This window comes from Anomaloglossus baeobatrachus, chromosome 1 (assembly GCF_048569485.1).
Source record: "Anomaloglossus baeobatrachus isolate aAnoBae1 chromosome 1, aAnoBae1.hap1, whole genome shotgun sequence".
Taxonomy (NCBI): Eukaryota; Metazoa; Chordata; class Amphibia; order Anura; family Aromobatidae; genus Anomaloglossus; species Anomaloglossus baeobatrachus.
Genome location: NC_134353.1, coordinates 446,144,909 through 446,161,387, shown reverse-complemented (window position 1 = coordinate 446,161,387; position 16,479 = coordinate 446,144,909). Strand labels below are relative to the sequence as shown.

The window sequence follows — 16,479 nt, the reverse complement described above, 5'->3', positions numbered from 1 at the left end:
TAGTGAGTACACCAGTGCCCTCCGGCCGCCCATCTCCCTACACCACCAAACCACCCCCAACGGGTCCTGGGGCCACTATCCCTGCACACGGAGGGGTTAACAGCTTGCTGCATGCCATATACCCCAGGTGCCCCGTAACTGCAGCGGTGGTGTCCATCTTCACCACATCCCGTGGGTTGCGTCACGAACTTAAAACACGGCTTCGGCCGTACACCTACGTCCCCAAACCGCCAACCCCTTTTTGGTCAGAGTGACCGCAGGACCCCCGGGTCCGGAGACCCTCGAGCCACCCACTGAAGGTCCAGACCCGAGCGGCTCGGTTGAAGCCAAGCACGGGGCGGCACACCCCGATTTCTGGCGTCATGAACAGGATACTTACCCATCCACTTACCTAGTGGAAGTGCGCCTTGCAGAGAAGTCAGTGGTTATCCGTTGCAAAATTTTCAAAGTCCGCCATCTTGCCGCCATCTTTTGGCATGAAGATTCCCGCCAGAGTCTTCTTCCCCTCGAAAAGAGCACAAAAACTGAATCCCCACCCCCTGGGAACACGGCCGTAAAGCAAGGCCGGAAGTCGAAAAACGAAACTTGCCGGCCGGAGAGAGGAAGGCTGCGAAAAGACCAAGGGGGAGAAGTGGGAAGATGTCCGCACCTAACCCGGATGGCGGAGTGGCGCCGGCCGCTGGAGCGGCGGCGCCCGCAGGTGCGCCTGACGACGGGAACGTGGCGGCACTCGCTCCGGTTGCAGGAGCGGGGGAGGCCGCTGCGCCGGCGGTCGCCCAGGTAATGCTAATCTCCTTGCCCTACGTGCCCGGTGCTGCCTGGCTACCCCAGTACGATGGGAAGCCTGATGCGCTGCCGGTGTTCCGGAAAAAAATATGCACAATCCTTGACTTGTATGCCATGACTGGCAAGCAGCGTGCAGTGGTAGTACTTGGGCAGCTGACCGGCGCCGCTGAGCAGGAGGTGGAGACCTGGGCAGACACGGACCGGGCCTCGGTAACCGCCATTTTCGATAAACTCCAGATCGCTTTTGAAACCCGTACTGAAGCGGAGTTATGGATGCAGTGTTATCATTGTCGGCAGCGACCGAAGGACAGTATCCGAGACTATGCCTTGCGGCTGCAGACGGCCTTGTGCACACTGAGGCGGGTGGACCCCATCAACGAGACTGACAGTAACAAAATGCTGGTAGAACAGTTCCTGCAGGGACTGGAGTCTGCCAAAGATCGCAAACAACTGCGGCTGTGGTCTCTAGAGCATGCCGATCTGGACTTTGCAGTACTAACAGAGCGAGCCATCAAAGCCCTGCAGGCACCGGATGTTGGTGCCCCTGTTCCGCCAACTTGGCCGGCTGACACAGCTCCCGTCTCGGTAGTACCCCCCTTGTTGGCCCTGCCGGCCTCCGCTGCAACCACCGGAGTTCCGGAAGATCTGTCATCGCAAGTTCGGCACCTGAATGAGGACGTCGTCAGGATCCTTGCCGCCCTGCAGCTACCGATGAAAGTCAAGTCAGCGGAGAACATAAAGCTCACCGACAGCCCGGAGGACGTCCCCTGGATGCAGCGGAAGAGGAACAACGACCCGCGGTATGGACCACCTGTTTAATACAGGTGTAACAAGACCGGGCACTACTCCAGACGGTGTCCGTTAAACGAGCAACCCCTGAGGCCAAGGGCCAATCCTCAGGAGTAGATCCTCAAGGCCCAGCTGACTGGCGGGACCGATACGTTGCAAGTAGCCCCATCATCTCCCTGGCGGTGTACGGTGTCCCGACTATGGCTCTTCTCGACACCGGGTCGCAGGTAACGACTATACCCTATACGTTGTACCAACGGTATCGGTCTGATAGCGAACTTGCCACCCGGATGATAGTCTAACCATCATTGCGGCCAATGGACTCCCTATGACCCAACTGGGGTTAAAGGAAGTGACTTTGACCGTAGGGCGAACAGTGCTGAAACGTCAGGGGATGATTGTGGTACTGAATGATTCCAGTGACCGTAACACAAAAGTGGTCCTAGGGACTAATGTGATTGAGAACTGCATGGGGGAGGTGTTGAGCCTGTTGCAACAATTGTCTGCCACTGCGGGAGGGGGCCGGCAGAGGGCTTTGCAGCGTGAAATCCGGGCCCTCCTGCAGCGGCAACAGGTGAATATGACAGTTGGAGAGATCGGTGGTGTGCGAGTGATGGACGCAGCGCCTTTGGTGGTGCCGCCGTGAAGTGAGATGATTTGGTGTAGGGCAGCAGTAGGTCCCCAGGGTCAGGATTACCCGGCAATGGTGGAGCCCTTGCCTTCGGAGCATTGGCCCACAGTGATGGCAGCCAGAGGGTTGATTGATGTCAAAAAGGGGAGAGTGCCCATGAGAGTGCTGAATTGCGGAGAGGAAGAGGCCAGACTCCCCCGCTACGCCACCATAGCCAATTTGTTCACCGTAGACGCACACGCTATCCACGAAACAACCCCCATGACCACCACATCACATTTGGGCTGCGACCCTCCACCCAAACCGTTAGAGGAGTGGTGCCGGGAGTTGCATGTCGGCACCGAGTCCACACCCATGCACCACAAGGAAGGGGTATACCGGGTAGTGCAGGAGTACGGGCAGGTTTTCAGCAAGCACCCGTTAGATTTAGAGTTAAAGGGGTTTAGCACCATATCCCCACGGGAACACATCCACCCATTAAAGAAAGGTACAGGCCGATCCCACCTGCACACTACCAGTGCGCCAAAGACATGTTGAGAAACATGAAGGAGGCAGGGGTCACCCGGGATAGTAATCACTGGGCAGCTCCTTTGGTGCTGGTGAAGAAGAAGGATGATACCATGCGAATGTGCGTGGATTACCGGAAGATCAATCAGATAACGCATAAAGATGCATACCCTCTTCCCCGCATTGAAGAGTCACTGGCTGCGCTGAAGACTGCTAACTATTTCTCTACCCTTGACCTTACTAGTGGCTACTGGCAGGTGGCGGTTGCAAAAGAAGACCGCGAGAAGACTGCGTTCGCTACTCCCATGGGACTCTGCGAGTTCAACAGTATGCCGTTCGGGCTGTGCAATGCACCGGGGACCTTCCAGAGGCTCATGGAATGCTGTCTGGGACATCTCAACTTCGAGACTGTCCTGCTGTATCTGGACGATGTGATTGTGTATTCCAAGACGTATGAAGCCCACCTGGAGCACCTGGCAGAAGTGTTCGTGGCCCTCTCCAAGTACGGGATGAAATTAAAACCCTCTAAGTGCCACCTGTTGAAACCGAAAGTGCAGTACCTCGGGCATGTGGTGAGTGCAGAGGGCGACCGCTATCCAGAGCTGGCTGCAGCCGACCACGGTAAAGGAGGTGAGACAGTTCCTGGGCCTGGTGGGCTACTACCGCCGTTTTATCAAGGGATACACGAAGATGGCCATGCCCATGCAAGACCTCCTCGTGGGACAGACCAAGAATGGTAGATCTCCCGGAACCCCGTTTGTCTGGGGTGAGAAGCACGAGGAGTCCTTCCAACAGCTGAAGTCGGCCCTGACGGGAGAAGAAATCTTGGCTTATCCTGACTACGGCCTCCCGTTCATCCTTTACACCGATGCCAGCAATGTGGGCCTGGGTGCAGTTCTGTCCCAGGTACAAGATGGAAGGGAGAAGGTAATCGCCTACGCCAGCAGGAAGCTCCAGCCGACGGAAAGGAACCCCGAGAATTATAGCTCCTTCAAGCTGGAGTTCCTGGCCCTCATGTAGGCAATAACCGAGAGCTTTAAACATTACCTAGAGGCGGTGAAGTTAACTGCTTACACGGACAACAACCCGTTGACACATTTGGACACGGCCAAGCTGGGCGCCCTGGAGCAGCGGTGGGTGGCTCGACTATCCAACTACGACTTCACCATTAAGTACAGGGCTGGCTGAAAGAATATCAACGCAGACGCCCTGTCTCAAATGCCACACCTACCCAAAGAAGGGGAAAGGGAAGACGGTCTGGAGGAGATCAAGCTGCCCGCGTTTCATCAGCCAAAGTACGAAAAACCCTGTGTTGGCCAGCAGCAAGCGAACCTCGACCTGATACCCAGCCGGGGGTGGCAGGAAGCCCAGGATCAAGAGCCTGCAGTCCAGCTCATCAAAATGATGATTGCCCAAGGTGCCTCCAGGCTGAACCCTACCGCTGCCTCTGAGACTCAGCGGTTGTGGAAAGAGACGGACCATCTCTATCTGCATCAAGGCAAGCTGTATAGGAGGTTGCTTAACCCGAAAACTTATGAAAAGGTTCGCCAGTTGGTGGTACCCCAGGCGTGTGTGCCCAAGGATCTGCAGGCCGACCATGATGGCGCAGGGCACTTCGGCTGGAAGAAGCTGGAGATGTTGTTGAGGGAACGCTTCTACTGGAGTAGAATGCGGCAGTCTGTAGAAGCCTGTTGCCAGGAGTGTGCTCCGTGTACACTGAGAAGGCGGGGCAAAGCCAGTCAGAAGGCCCCGCTACAGCTGATCGTCACCCACCAGCCACTAGAGTTGGTCGCTTTGGACCATATCAAGCTCACGCCCAGTCGGAGGGGGTACACCTATGCCCTGACCATTGTGGATCATTACTCAAGATTCATGGTGGTCGTCCCTGTTAAAGATTTAACCGGCTGCACTGCAGCCAGAGCCTTCCAGGCCTACTTTTGCCAGCCACATGGCTACCCGGAAAGGTGCTCACGGATCAGGGCCCAGCCTTCGAAGCGGAGGTGTACCAGGAGTTCTGCCACCTGTACGGGTGCAAGAAAATCCGGACCACGCCTTACCATGCCCAAACTAATGGGATGTGTGAGAAAATGAACCATCTGGTCCTTAATCTCCTCAAGACACTGCCCCTGGAAGAGCGGAATTTGTGGCCTGAGAAGTTGCCCGACTTGGTGGACATGTACAATAAAATCCCTTGCAGGTCCACCAAGTGTACACCTGCGTACTTGATGAGAGCCTGGCAGGGACGGCTGCCAGTGGACCTAGAATTGGACATAGAAGTGCCTGAAACTCTTCCTCCCACTGCCAACTGGGATGCCAAATAACAGAAGCAGTACCGACAGATCCAGGAGTATGTGGAGAAGAATCTGCGTCAAAGCCGAGTGAGGCAGAAACAACGCTTCAACAAACGGGCTCAGGCTGCCCCTTTTGGACCTGGAGATGTGGTGCTGAAGCGTAAAAGGAGGACACACAAGCTGGATGATCAGTGGGAGGGGACCCCCTACATCATACAGCCAACCGGATGGGAGGACGAGAAGACCTATCTGATTAGTCGCGACCAGGGAAAGACCACGACCACTGTTTCCAGGGACCACCTGAAGAGATGCCCAGGGCCCCTGAAACTGATGGACGAGGTTCCTGTTCCCATGCCGAGCGTGGAGAAGAAGAAAGAGGTGATCCACACAGTGATGGGTGATTTTCCAACTGATTGGCCTATGCAGAATGGCGCGGTGATTGTTCCCGTTATAATGTTCCCACAACCAGTGAAAGAAATAGAGCCGGAGAGGTCCGTCAGCGAAACACCAAAGCGAGCGCCCAGGGATGCACCTACACCATGCCCCCGCAAGTCTCTGACAGCCATACCTGACATTCAGAAAGAGGGACCTGCTGTCCCCTCTCCTCCACCTGCCCCACACGAGAGTAGTGGGGTCAGAAGGTCCACAAGCCCTAACTTCGGTCAGCCCCCACTCAGATACAGGGAGACCGCAATCTAGGGATGTTGTATGTTGATTGTTTGAATGAATGCCAATTAACCAAATTAATTTTGATTAACCTGATTAAAAGTGTTGAAAAAAGTAGCGGTTCCCGGCTACCATACTGCCTGTCCCCGTTGGGACCAAGTTAAGTGTGGCGCACTGGATAAGCCAGGTCGTCACAAAACAACATCAACACATCCCACACCCCGGTTAGGCACACCAAAGCCAAACACAAAACCCTTGTTGCCTTCCTCCAGGGGTTGATGTCCACACCAGGGGGTGGAGCCAGGCGATTGGTCTCCTCCCACCGAGGAGTACACAGTCCTGGAGGCAGAAAAACAGAGCAGTGAGTTTTTGGAGAGGAGTCAGAGGAGTGAGGAGTAAAGTGGGAAGTGAGCAACTGACTGACGGCGTCCGGGTGTGTGGCCCGGACGGTACAGCAAGGTTGGCAGACGGTGGTGACCGTCTGCAGGAGAGGCCTATTGGAGCTAGCCATAAGGACCGTGGACGGGTGGTGGTCCGGCGGTACCGGACCGGTATGCAAAGAGAAGCCAGCACCAACCGGCAGGGCTTACGGACCCCGACAAGGCTAGGAGTCGCCGTGGAATTTGTCAAATCCGTTAGCGAAGGGAACCTCCTGGGTTTCCCAGCAGCCAAGTCCCGATAGAAGGCAACAGTCCAACCATTAATCACAAGAAAAAGGAACAAACCGGACCGCATTATTTCATCACCGGGTCACTCCCATCATACACATTAGAAACCAAGAAAAGAGAAATTGGGAGTTTCTATGACCCATCATTAGTTGCAACAGTATAAATATAACACATGCTCAAACTGTTTAATAATTTAATAATTTTTATTTGTCACAAAATTCTAAAAAACAGTTCATTATATTAAACAACTGATTGCAAAAATCAGAGACCATAATTTTATACAAAGTCAAAAAATGACAGGTGAATGTGTGGACACTGTAAAAAGCCCAAAATGGAAGGGAAACCGGATAATAGAGCAAACACTGACCCAAATAGTGCAGGTGTAAGAAAATAGATACGTATTATAAACGTATCTGGAGCACAAGCTCAATTATACATATATGCAGTGGAATAAAGTCCAAATCAAAGCTATTCAGCGCTAGGGGCACTAGGTGGCGCTCAAGCTCAAATACCCACGCCAGTCTGCCCGTGCGTTCAGCAAAAAATCAGACCGCACAGTGCTCCAGACTCACCCATATTAAGTGATGTGATGCTCAATCACCGGGTCCCTTCACTCGCCCGACGTACGTTTCGAGGTAGATCTTCTTCGGGGGCCATAAGGGAAGTGAAGAGATGTGCGTGTTTAAATAGGGTGCCTTGTGATGAGCGCAGGTGGTGGGCGGTATTCTCAACCAATGATCAGAGCCATCCGACCATGCCAGGAGAAGCATGGGTGGGAGGAAATCCTCCTGACGTCATTAGACCCATGCCTCTCCTTTTAAGGAAGCGTCTTCGGGCAGTGTCAAAGTGTGAATGCCCACCCACTGCGCGCCGGGCCGCCATGTTAGTTATGGGCAAAAATGAGGGCAAACAAATATATACAACCAACCATTAGAGGGAAGCACAGTCACCGCCAAGGCTAAAGTTCCCAGGGCCAGAGTCTGCGGGCAAAAGGGGCTCCTTCAGCACATATCCAAGCTGGGGGAGCGGGTTACCGGTGGGAACCCATTGGAGCCGTCTACACTACACAGGTGCAGGGAAAGGCAGCCACCATCAACCTGCCGGGAGGAGAAATGCAGCAGCCGTCTGTGGGACCCGTCCATCCAGCCGTTTGTTTTACCGGAGACTTTGTGTTCATCATTGGCTGAGTGAGAACCACCGTGCCGTGTGGCACAGCGCTGCCCCCGCGACCCTGCACCTCACCAGGCCCCGTAACCCGCCTGCCATCCATCCCTACCCTCTCACCGGACCCCGGGACAACCAACCCCCTACCCACGGAGGGGAGAACTAACATCCAGGCTGCTCCCTGTCATCTCTCCCGGGATCCCCGTCCAGAGCAGCGGTGGTGTCACCAATCTCACCACAACCGTGGGTGGCGTCACGGACAATATCAAATCCCCACAATCAATCCCCCCCTTTTCACTCACGGGCGAGGAACGCCGCTCGAGTCCCCGGGATCCGGCCCACCGCTCGAGCCACCACCGAGCAGCAGCCGGACCCGAGCAGTGGGAGAGCGCAGCGTCCCCTCCTCCGCCCGCGACATAAGTTCCTGTTGTAAGGAGTCAAAATAGAGACAAGGCCGAGAACTGGCAGGCCACCCAAAAACATTATTGGGCTTTGTAAATAATCCCTGGACCACCTTTTCATGTCCTGCAGTCTCCAGAGAGGCTGGTTGGAGGAAGGACCTGCGGGATGTTGTAGGCCGAGGTCCCGTCACCATGCAGACCGTCCCCTGGACGTGGGGCCTCTGAGAGACTGCCGGGTAAGGAACTTATTACCCGGCCCGTGTGGGCAGCACCCGGATCCGAACCCGATTCCTGGACTGGGGAAAAGGGGTGCTGACCTGTTTTTAGAGGCAGCATCAAGGTTTAGGTTTGCTTGGGTGGGCAAAATGAAAAGGACCCGGTCCCGTCCCGTTCCCGGTTAATAAAAATGTTTGCAACGTTTAAGTAAACTGCCTCCCGCAAGGGAAGAACATAAGCTTTCATATAATGTAAATATGTTATTATACTTGTAATATGTTGTTTTTATCTTTTACAGTTTAAAGCAAAATAAACCGGTGGTGGTTGGACAGCCCGCGGACGGTCTGTGGTTAACCAAGGGGGAGTGTGACACCCTGGACAAGCCAGGTGGTCACAGATAGAGCCCCGCATAACACCAGTCCCCTCACTAGGTGTCACCAGCCAACCACATAACACCCTATTCACCTTGCTCAGTGCTTGATGGACACATCAGGGGGGCGGAGCTAGGTGGTTAGACACACCCACCAAGGAGTTCAGACAGCCTGAGGCAGGAAAACACAGTTCAGAGCAGTTTGAGAGTGCAGTGGAGAAGGTCAGGCCTGTACTTCAGGCCTGTGACAGACTGACAGGTGCCAGGGTTGGAGCCCGGGCACCTTTGGCTAGGAGGCATACGGAGGCCTCTGTATGCAGGAGCTGGGAAGACGGTTGGGTGGAACCGTGGTGGACTGGACAGGGTAGTGGCCTGCTGGTACCGACCTGGGGAACCGGCTCAGAAACCGGAGCACAAGAGGGGATACTCAGACCCTGAAACGAGGTCTAGAAACTACTGGACTGAGTCAATTAACTGATTGTGGTCTGGACTTGAGGTGCTTTCCCACCCAAAGTCCCTCATAGAAGACAACAGCCCAACGAGGGGGATAAGCAGCCACCGCCACGGATCAGAGATTCCACGGGCCAGCGTCTGCGGGCAATCGGGCTCTTCCGACATCCACAAGCCGGGGAGCGGACTCCTGACGCTGCAAGCGCAGGTAGTCCAACATCTCAAACAGGTGCAGGAGAAAGGTAGAGACCACCAACCGGGTGGGGGAACCCGACTGCAGCCGGCTGCGGGCACCGATCACCATCACCTTGGTTTACCAGAGACTCGAGTGTTTCATTCTTTTAGTGAGTACACTAGTGCCCTCCGGACGCCCGTCTCCCTGCACCGCCAAAGCACCCCCAACGGGTCCCGGGGCCACCATCCCTGCCCACGGAGGGGTTAACGACTTGCTGCATACCATCTCCCCCGGGTGCCCTGTAACTGCAGCGGTGGTGTCCATCTTCACCACATCCCGTGGGTGGCATCACGAACTTAAAACACGGCTCCGGCCGTACACCTACGTCCCCAAACCGCCAACCCCTTTTTGGTCGGAGTGACCGCAGGACCCCCGGGTCCGGAGACCCTCGAGCCACCCACTGAAGGTCCGGATCCGAGCAGCTCGGTTGAAGCCGAGCACGGGGCGGCACAAAGGCACACGACAGAAAGGCTTCTAGAGCCCACGGGAAGCGACCATACTCCCGTGGCCTCATTCCACAGACGACATACCGGAGTGGAGGAACTTAGCCGCAGTAGAGGACCGCCCCCTCAGCTAGTGGAGAACTTTAAGACTCGGCTAACCGGAGACTGAGGTTACTTCAAGTGCCAAAGTCAAATCCACACACATCCAGTGAAAAGGTGACCACATAGGGCCAAACGAATAGAGCTTCAAGCCACCCGACAGGGTCTCCGGACACCGGGCACTGTGTGTGCAGGCATGGGATAGGCAGGAGAAGTCAGCGCAGGAAGACGACCAGGAAAGGAACATAGAAGGGTGTACTGGGTTGTGCCTCCGAACTATCTGGAATCGGATGGATCGCATCACAGCAGGACTCAGATCTCTTAGGGCAGCATTTGTCTGGATGTGCCCACCTGGAACTCTTAACTGTGAGTAAAAACCTTGTAACTGCATCCCTGTGTCATCTGATCATAACCCGCGCCTCCGGCACTGTGCCCCGCCATTACAGACTACTATTCCGAACAGCCCTGGGGCCTAGCTCTACCTGTGGAGAGCTATGCCAACTCTGCTGCGTCACCACTGACCCCAGGAAAGCTGAACAGCAGCGTCGGCACCCATCTTGCCGCATACCACAGGTGGCGTCACGACATCTCCCTTGTAAATATTACCTCACCATCATCAGCCATCTTTATTAAAACGACACCGCCGTGGTCACGGAACCGGGCCCTGACGCCGTGACATTCTCCCAGCCAGAACAGAGCCGCGGCCCGGTAACGAGTTCCCCCAGGCATCGGTGGGGCGTGTCAAATACATATGAGATGTAATGAGTGGACCCAAAAGCAGTGTGACAGCTGCACGTGTGGAAATGGGTAAGTAATCCCTTCATCAAACAATATACACTTCCCCTCCCATTCATTATACGCACCACTATACTAGCCAAAGTTATAATAAGGTAGAAGAAAAACATTAGTGCAACTGTGAACAGTTACCGAACAAAGCCAAACGTTGCAGATTTTTGAGGAAAGTGCTCGGGCATGTGAACCCGAATCCGAAGTTTTAGATTATCTAAAATGTTTTCGCTCATCACTAGTCAGGACTTATCATTCATTTTCAAAATTCCCAATTATCTGGTAAAATCTGTTCACTGAACACAGATTTTTAAATTACTGAGATGAGAGATGGCAGTTGGTGCTGATAAGACTCTAATGTAGAAGGGAGAAGGTGAGGAGGAGCTAGAAGCAGAGCTCTGCCCCTGCTCACCTTTCCACTTGTATAGAATCTTACTAAGGGAAACTCTCATCCCCTATCTCAGTCATTTAAAAATCGGTATTCACGGAAGATAGAGTTTACCAAGGAATTGAGAATTTTGAGAATAAATTATCAGTCCAGGAAGAGCATATTTCTCTGATGATATACACCGTGTACAGAATTATCAGGCAAGTTGTATTTTAGAGGATTTTTTTAATTATTGATTAACAACTATGTTCTCAATGAAGCCAAAAGACTCATAAATATCAAAGCTTAATATTTTTGGAAATTGGAGTGGGTTTTTTTTAGATTTGGCTATTTTAGGAGGATATCTGTTTGTGCAAGTAACTATTACTGTGCAGAATTATTAGGCAACTTAATGAAAACCAAATATATTCCCATCTCACTTGTTTATTTTCACCAGGTAAATATAACTGCACAAAATTTTGAAATAAACATTTCTGACATGCAAGAACTAAACCCAAAAAAAATAGTGACCAATATAGCCACATTTCTTTATGATGACACTCAACAGCCTATCATCCATAGATTCTGTCAGTTGCTTGATCTGTTTACGATGAACATTGCGTGCAGCAGCTGTGCCGCCCTGGCAAAACCAGGGTGTCACAGAAGTCTGCATCCATCTTTTTGGTGCAGATCGCCCTCTCCCTTGGGGAGTTTCCCACACCAACACACACCAGCCAATCAGGCCCCACTAGCCCCCTCCTCAGGAAAATGGGAGGGGGGAGAGAGGGGCTTGGCGAGAGTAGAGTTTTAGTCAGTCTGCAGGAGGAGAGAAGTCTGGACGCAGCTCCAGTGGGGAGCTAGGGAGAGTGGCTGTGAGGGCCTTAGGAATAGGCCAGCCGCTTGTGGGGACCCGAAGTGGACTGGGAGAGGGCCCCCCGGTGCCAGCTGTCGGGACCCTGTCCGGACCGGTGCATGGAGCAGACACAGACACAGACCTCAGGCAGGAAAACAACACCTGAATTACACACACGGGTGTGGGACCCGTCCTCACAGCAGCCATGGGCACCAGTTACCAGCAATTTGGTTTACAAAAGACTCTGAGTATTTCTTCCATCTGCGTTCCTGACCCTCCACATCAATCCAGCTTCATCCAGCACCACGATAACCAAACTGTGAGTGTACTATTCCCTGCAACCCCTGCCACCACCACAACCCCCAACTGGGCCCCGGGACTACACCTCCCCTACCCGTGGAGGGGATTCCACCTTGCTGCCCCACACAAACAGTCCTGGGCATGGTCCCCAGAGGCAGCGGCGGTGCCACCATCTCATCACCGCAACCCACGGGTGGCGTCACGGACAATTCCCCTGTACATAATCCCCTTTTTGCTGTGGAGCCTGGGATCACAGACCGGGTCACGCCACCGTACACCTACAAGAGTGACCCCTTGGCCCGGATCTGAGTACTCCTTATCCCTCGGCGACACACAGCCACCACAGCCTCCCAGACACTGTTCTGAGAGGTATACTGTTTTCCCTCCCTGTAGATCTCACATTTTATGAGGGACCACAGGTTCTCTATGGGGTTCAAATCAGGTGAACAAGGGGGCCTTGTCATTATTTTTTATCTTTTAGACCTTTACTGCCCAGCCACGCTGTGGAGTATTTGGATGCATGTGATGAAGCATTGTCCTGCAGGAAAATCATGTTTTTCTTGAACGATACAGACTTCTTCCTGTACCACTGCTTGAAGAAGTTGTCTTCCAGAAACTGGCAGTAGGTCTGGGAGTTGAGCTTCACTCCATCCTCAACCCGAAAAGGTCCCACAAGTTCATCTTTGATGATACCAGCCCATACCAGTACCCCACCTCCACCTTGCTAGCATCTGAGTCGGAGTGGAGCTCTCTGCTCTTTACTGATCCAGCATCTGACCCATCCATCTGGCCCATCAAGAGTCACTCTCATTTCATCAGTCCATAAAACCTTTGAAAAATCAGTCTTAAGTTATTTCTTGGCCCAGTTTTGACGTTTTATCTTATGTTTCTTGTTCAAAGGTGGTCATTTTTCAGCTATCCTTACCTTGGCCATGTCCCTGAGTATGGCACACCTTGTGTTTTTTGATACTCCAGTAACATTGCAGATCTTGGCAGCTTCACACTTGATTTTCCTCAATTCATGTTCAGTTATTTTGCGCCTTTTTTGCCCAACACGCTTCTTGCGACCCTGTTGACTATTTGCCATGAAACGCTTGATTGTTCGGTGATCACGCTTCAAAAGTTTGGCAATTTCAAGACTGCTGCATCCCTCTGCAAGAAATCCCACAATTTTGGACTTTTCAAAACCCATCAAATCTCAAGCACACCTTATATAGGGTGTTGATGTCATTACATCACACCCCTCCTCATTACAGAGATGCACATCACCTGATTTACTTAATTGGTAGTTGGCTCTCAAACCTATACAGCTTGGAGTAGGACAACATGTATAAAAGTTATCATGTTATCAAAATACTAATTTGCCTAATACTTCTGCACACAGTGTATATCACAAAGTTTCTTATTTTCACTTTTACTATTGATTTATGAAATAACAGTTCCCCTTTAAGCAAAATCACACTGAGAACAAACTATTTGCAAGCTCAATCACATGATATTGAAGGTAATTGAAAGATAGTGACATGTGTGACAGGCAGTCCTGTGGTGTCCAGCTATAGAAGGTTACAGTGTTTGACTGCACAAACTGCTCCATGACCTTAAATTATTCCTGCTTGGTATATTTGTTATCCTATGTGTCTCCTCTGCTTGGTTTTCATCCCTTTCCCTTTACGAGCCTGCGGAGTCCCTCATACTTTCAGCTGTTTTTCATCAGCACTTTCTTTGGTGTCTTTTTATACCCTCATTTCCCCTCACTCTGGGCTGTTGATAGGTCTAATAGCCTTAACAAGTCTTCAGTGCAATCAGTCGGCTTGTTGTATGCATCTGGAGAAACTTTGTTGTTGTTGCAGTTCCTCTCCCTGAGCCATGTGGAAATAAGTTATTTGTTATCCATGCTTCTTATTTAGAGCATAGTGGGGTTGACTAAGCGTTCATCCCATCCGCTCCCTACCTAGAGTCTACTTTAGAGTCAGGCAGTTTAAGGTATCCGGCTTGGCAAGGAAGCCAGTGGTAGGATTGGTCAGGGGTCAGCATCTCACCCTTCCCTTTTACCGTTCGCTTGGTACTTCCCTGTACCTAGCGTGACAGAGTCAGCAAAAACTGGAGAAAAAATTGCTTAGTTCTGAGGTGGTCTTTAAGGGGTTAAGCCACATGAAAACGAATATTGCAATGAAGCATAGTTGTATGCACATGAATATTTTTAAATTAGCACTAAAGTGTTTCACAAGCTGTAGCAACTATAGATTGTGTGAATCAATTTTCAGGTCCTTGTTCGGCGGCCAGTTACTCCAATTCAGTTTGCATGAACCAACTCTAGTACCAACCAATTAAATGAGGTCCTATTTCCATCTGTACAGACAACTTAAAAGATGTAAACATCTTATTGACTGACTACATATATCATTCACTTTTGCCACTCAATATACAGATGAATTTACAGTGGTCCAATTTTTTCTTACGTGTCTTCCATGCAGTGTGCAGCAGTAAGAATCCAGTTAGGATAGATTAGAGCTCCTCCACAGAAATGCTGTCCCCTGATCTGTAGAGAAACCATGTATGGTCTTGAATGAATTCTGGCCTCCCGACCTCCAACAATCCTGTGTGCCCCTATTTACAAAAAAAGATAGAAAGCCTTTAGAGATAGGTAATGTCACAATATACAGTAACTGCAGGATAGCGAGGGAGAGGGGGCTCATAAACTGTCTTTCACACTAAGGCTGGGTTCACACATAGCGACAGTGACAACGACATCGCTGTTACGTCACCATTTTCTGTGACGTAACAGCGACCTTGTAAGTCGCTGTTATGATCGCTGCTTAGCTGTCAAACACAGTGACGCAGCAGCGATCATAACGTCGCTACATGTGCAGAGAGCAGGGAGCCGCGCACACTGCTTAGCGCTGGCTCCTTGCTCTCCTAGCTACAGTACACATCGGGTTAATTAACCCGATGTGTACTGCAGCTACATGTGCAGAGAGCAGGGAGCCGGCACTGGCAGCGAGAGCGGCGGAGGCTGGTAACGAAGGTAAATATCGGGTAACCAGGGAAAGGGCTTCCCTTGGTTAACCGATGTTTATCCTGGTTACAGCTTACCGCAGCTGCCAGATGCCGGCTCCTGCTCCCTGCTCGCTTCATTTCGTCGCTCTCTCGCTGTGACACACAGCGATGTGTGCGTCACAGCGGGAGAGCGCCTTTGAAGAAAACGAACCAGGGCTGTGTGTGATGAGCAGCGATCTCACAGCAGGGGCCAGATCGCTGCTCAGTATCACACACAGCGAGATTGCTAATGAGGTCACTGTTGCGTCACCAAAACCGTGACGTAGCAGCGATTTCTGTAGCGATCTCGCTATGTGTGAAGCACCCCTAAGGAACCCTGGGCTATGCCTAACCTAATTACTCCTAATGACGGTAATTCATGAGTCCCATGCCTGGCTATTTTCCTGACCAGAACTAATCTGTTCCCTCCTCCCCAGGGATGGAAGGACAGGAGTGTGATAGCAACACAGATAAATACAGGCAGGGAAAAAGCAAAAGTCAAACACACTGCAAAGTCACAGTAACAGACAGTAAGAAACTAATGAGAAAAACAAGAAGTAAGGCAGCAACAAAAGGACAACAAGGGTTAACACCACATTCGCTCCCAGCAATAAAGTACTACAGCCATAGAGTAAATCTGGATCACACCACCTTTGAACACCGGTAGCTCCAGACTTGCTATAGCTGACATTAATAGGATGGGAGTGAATGTGACTTGCTCCCCTACAGCATGTGTTCAAAGGAGATTAACAAGCAGCCCAGCAGGGATTAACTCTTGCTAACCTGCCTATGAAATACCAGTCTGTGGGTCGATGCCCAAGTATCCCTGTGCTGATCACAGACATTAGAGAAGTTAGAAGGCAGAGTGCCCGAATCTGTAGTCTCCACAGATCCTGACGCCACCATGACAGATGGCGATGCCGACAAAAACCTCCTTGTGGCAGGTAAGATATGTTTGCAGCTTCCAAAAAGGGGTTCACATAAAGTATTTATCGAGGTTTTCCGGGAATACAACATAGAAAGAGAGAAAATGTAATGGATGAAATAACAAAAACCTAAGTACATTTAGTTAGTAAGGCACACTCTTTACTCTTGGAAACCAGGTGCCTGTGGGCATGTGCAGTAAGTAGGTAGCTCATCCCTTCCCTTCATTTGTAAGAATATATACTCACATATTGATCTAATACTGGAAATGCCAGTGGTACTGAGCCTAACAGACTACAGACATTGCTATCCATCCTGCTTTTCTGAACTTGTGGCTGCAGTGACCTGGGTATAGCTTGTTTAAATGTTTGTATTTTTACCTTTGCTTGCAAGCAGCCTTGATTTTATGGTGCAGGCCATGTAAAGGAGGTTCCCTTGATCATGTGTAGTCTATTTAACAAATGAGTTCAGGAACCTTACCTAAGGGCCAGGTTTTA

The 16,479-nt window shown here is 51.5% G+C and overlaps 1 protein-coding gene across 1 annotated transcript in view; it reads right to left on the bottom strand.

Annotated features, from left to right (window-relative positions):
* PRSS57 (serine protease 57) overlaps positions 1–16,479 on the bottom strand; it is a 237,403-nt gene that overhangs the window by 110,534 nt on the left and 110,390 nt on the right. Inside the window, exon 2 of the mRNA XM_075337881.1 lies at positions 14,482–14,629. Within this exon, the coding sequence (XP_075193996.1) occupies positions 14,482–14,629 (148 nt within the window). The remainder of the gene's footprint in view (positions 1–14,481; positions 14,630–16,479) is intronic.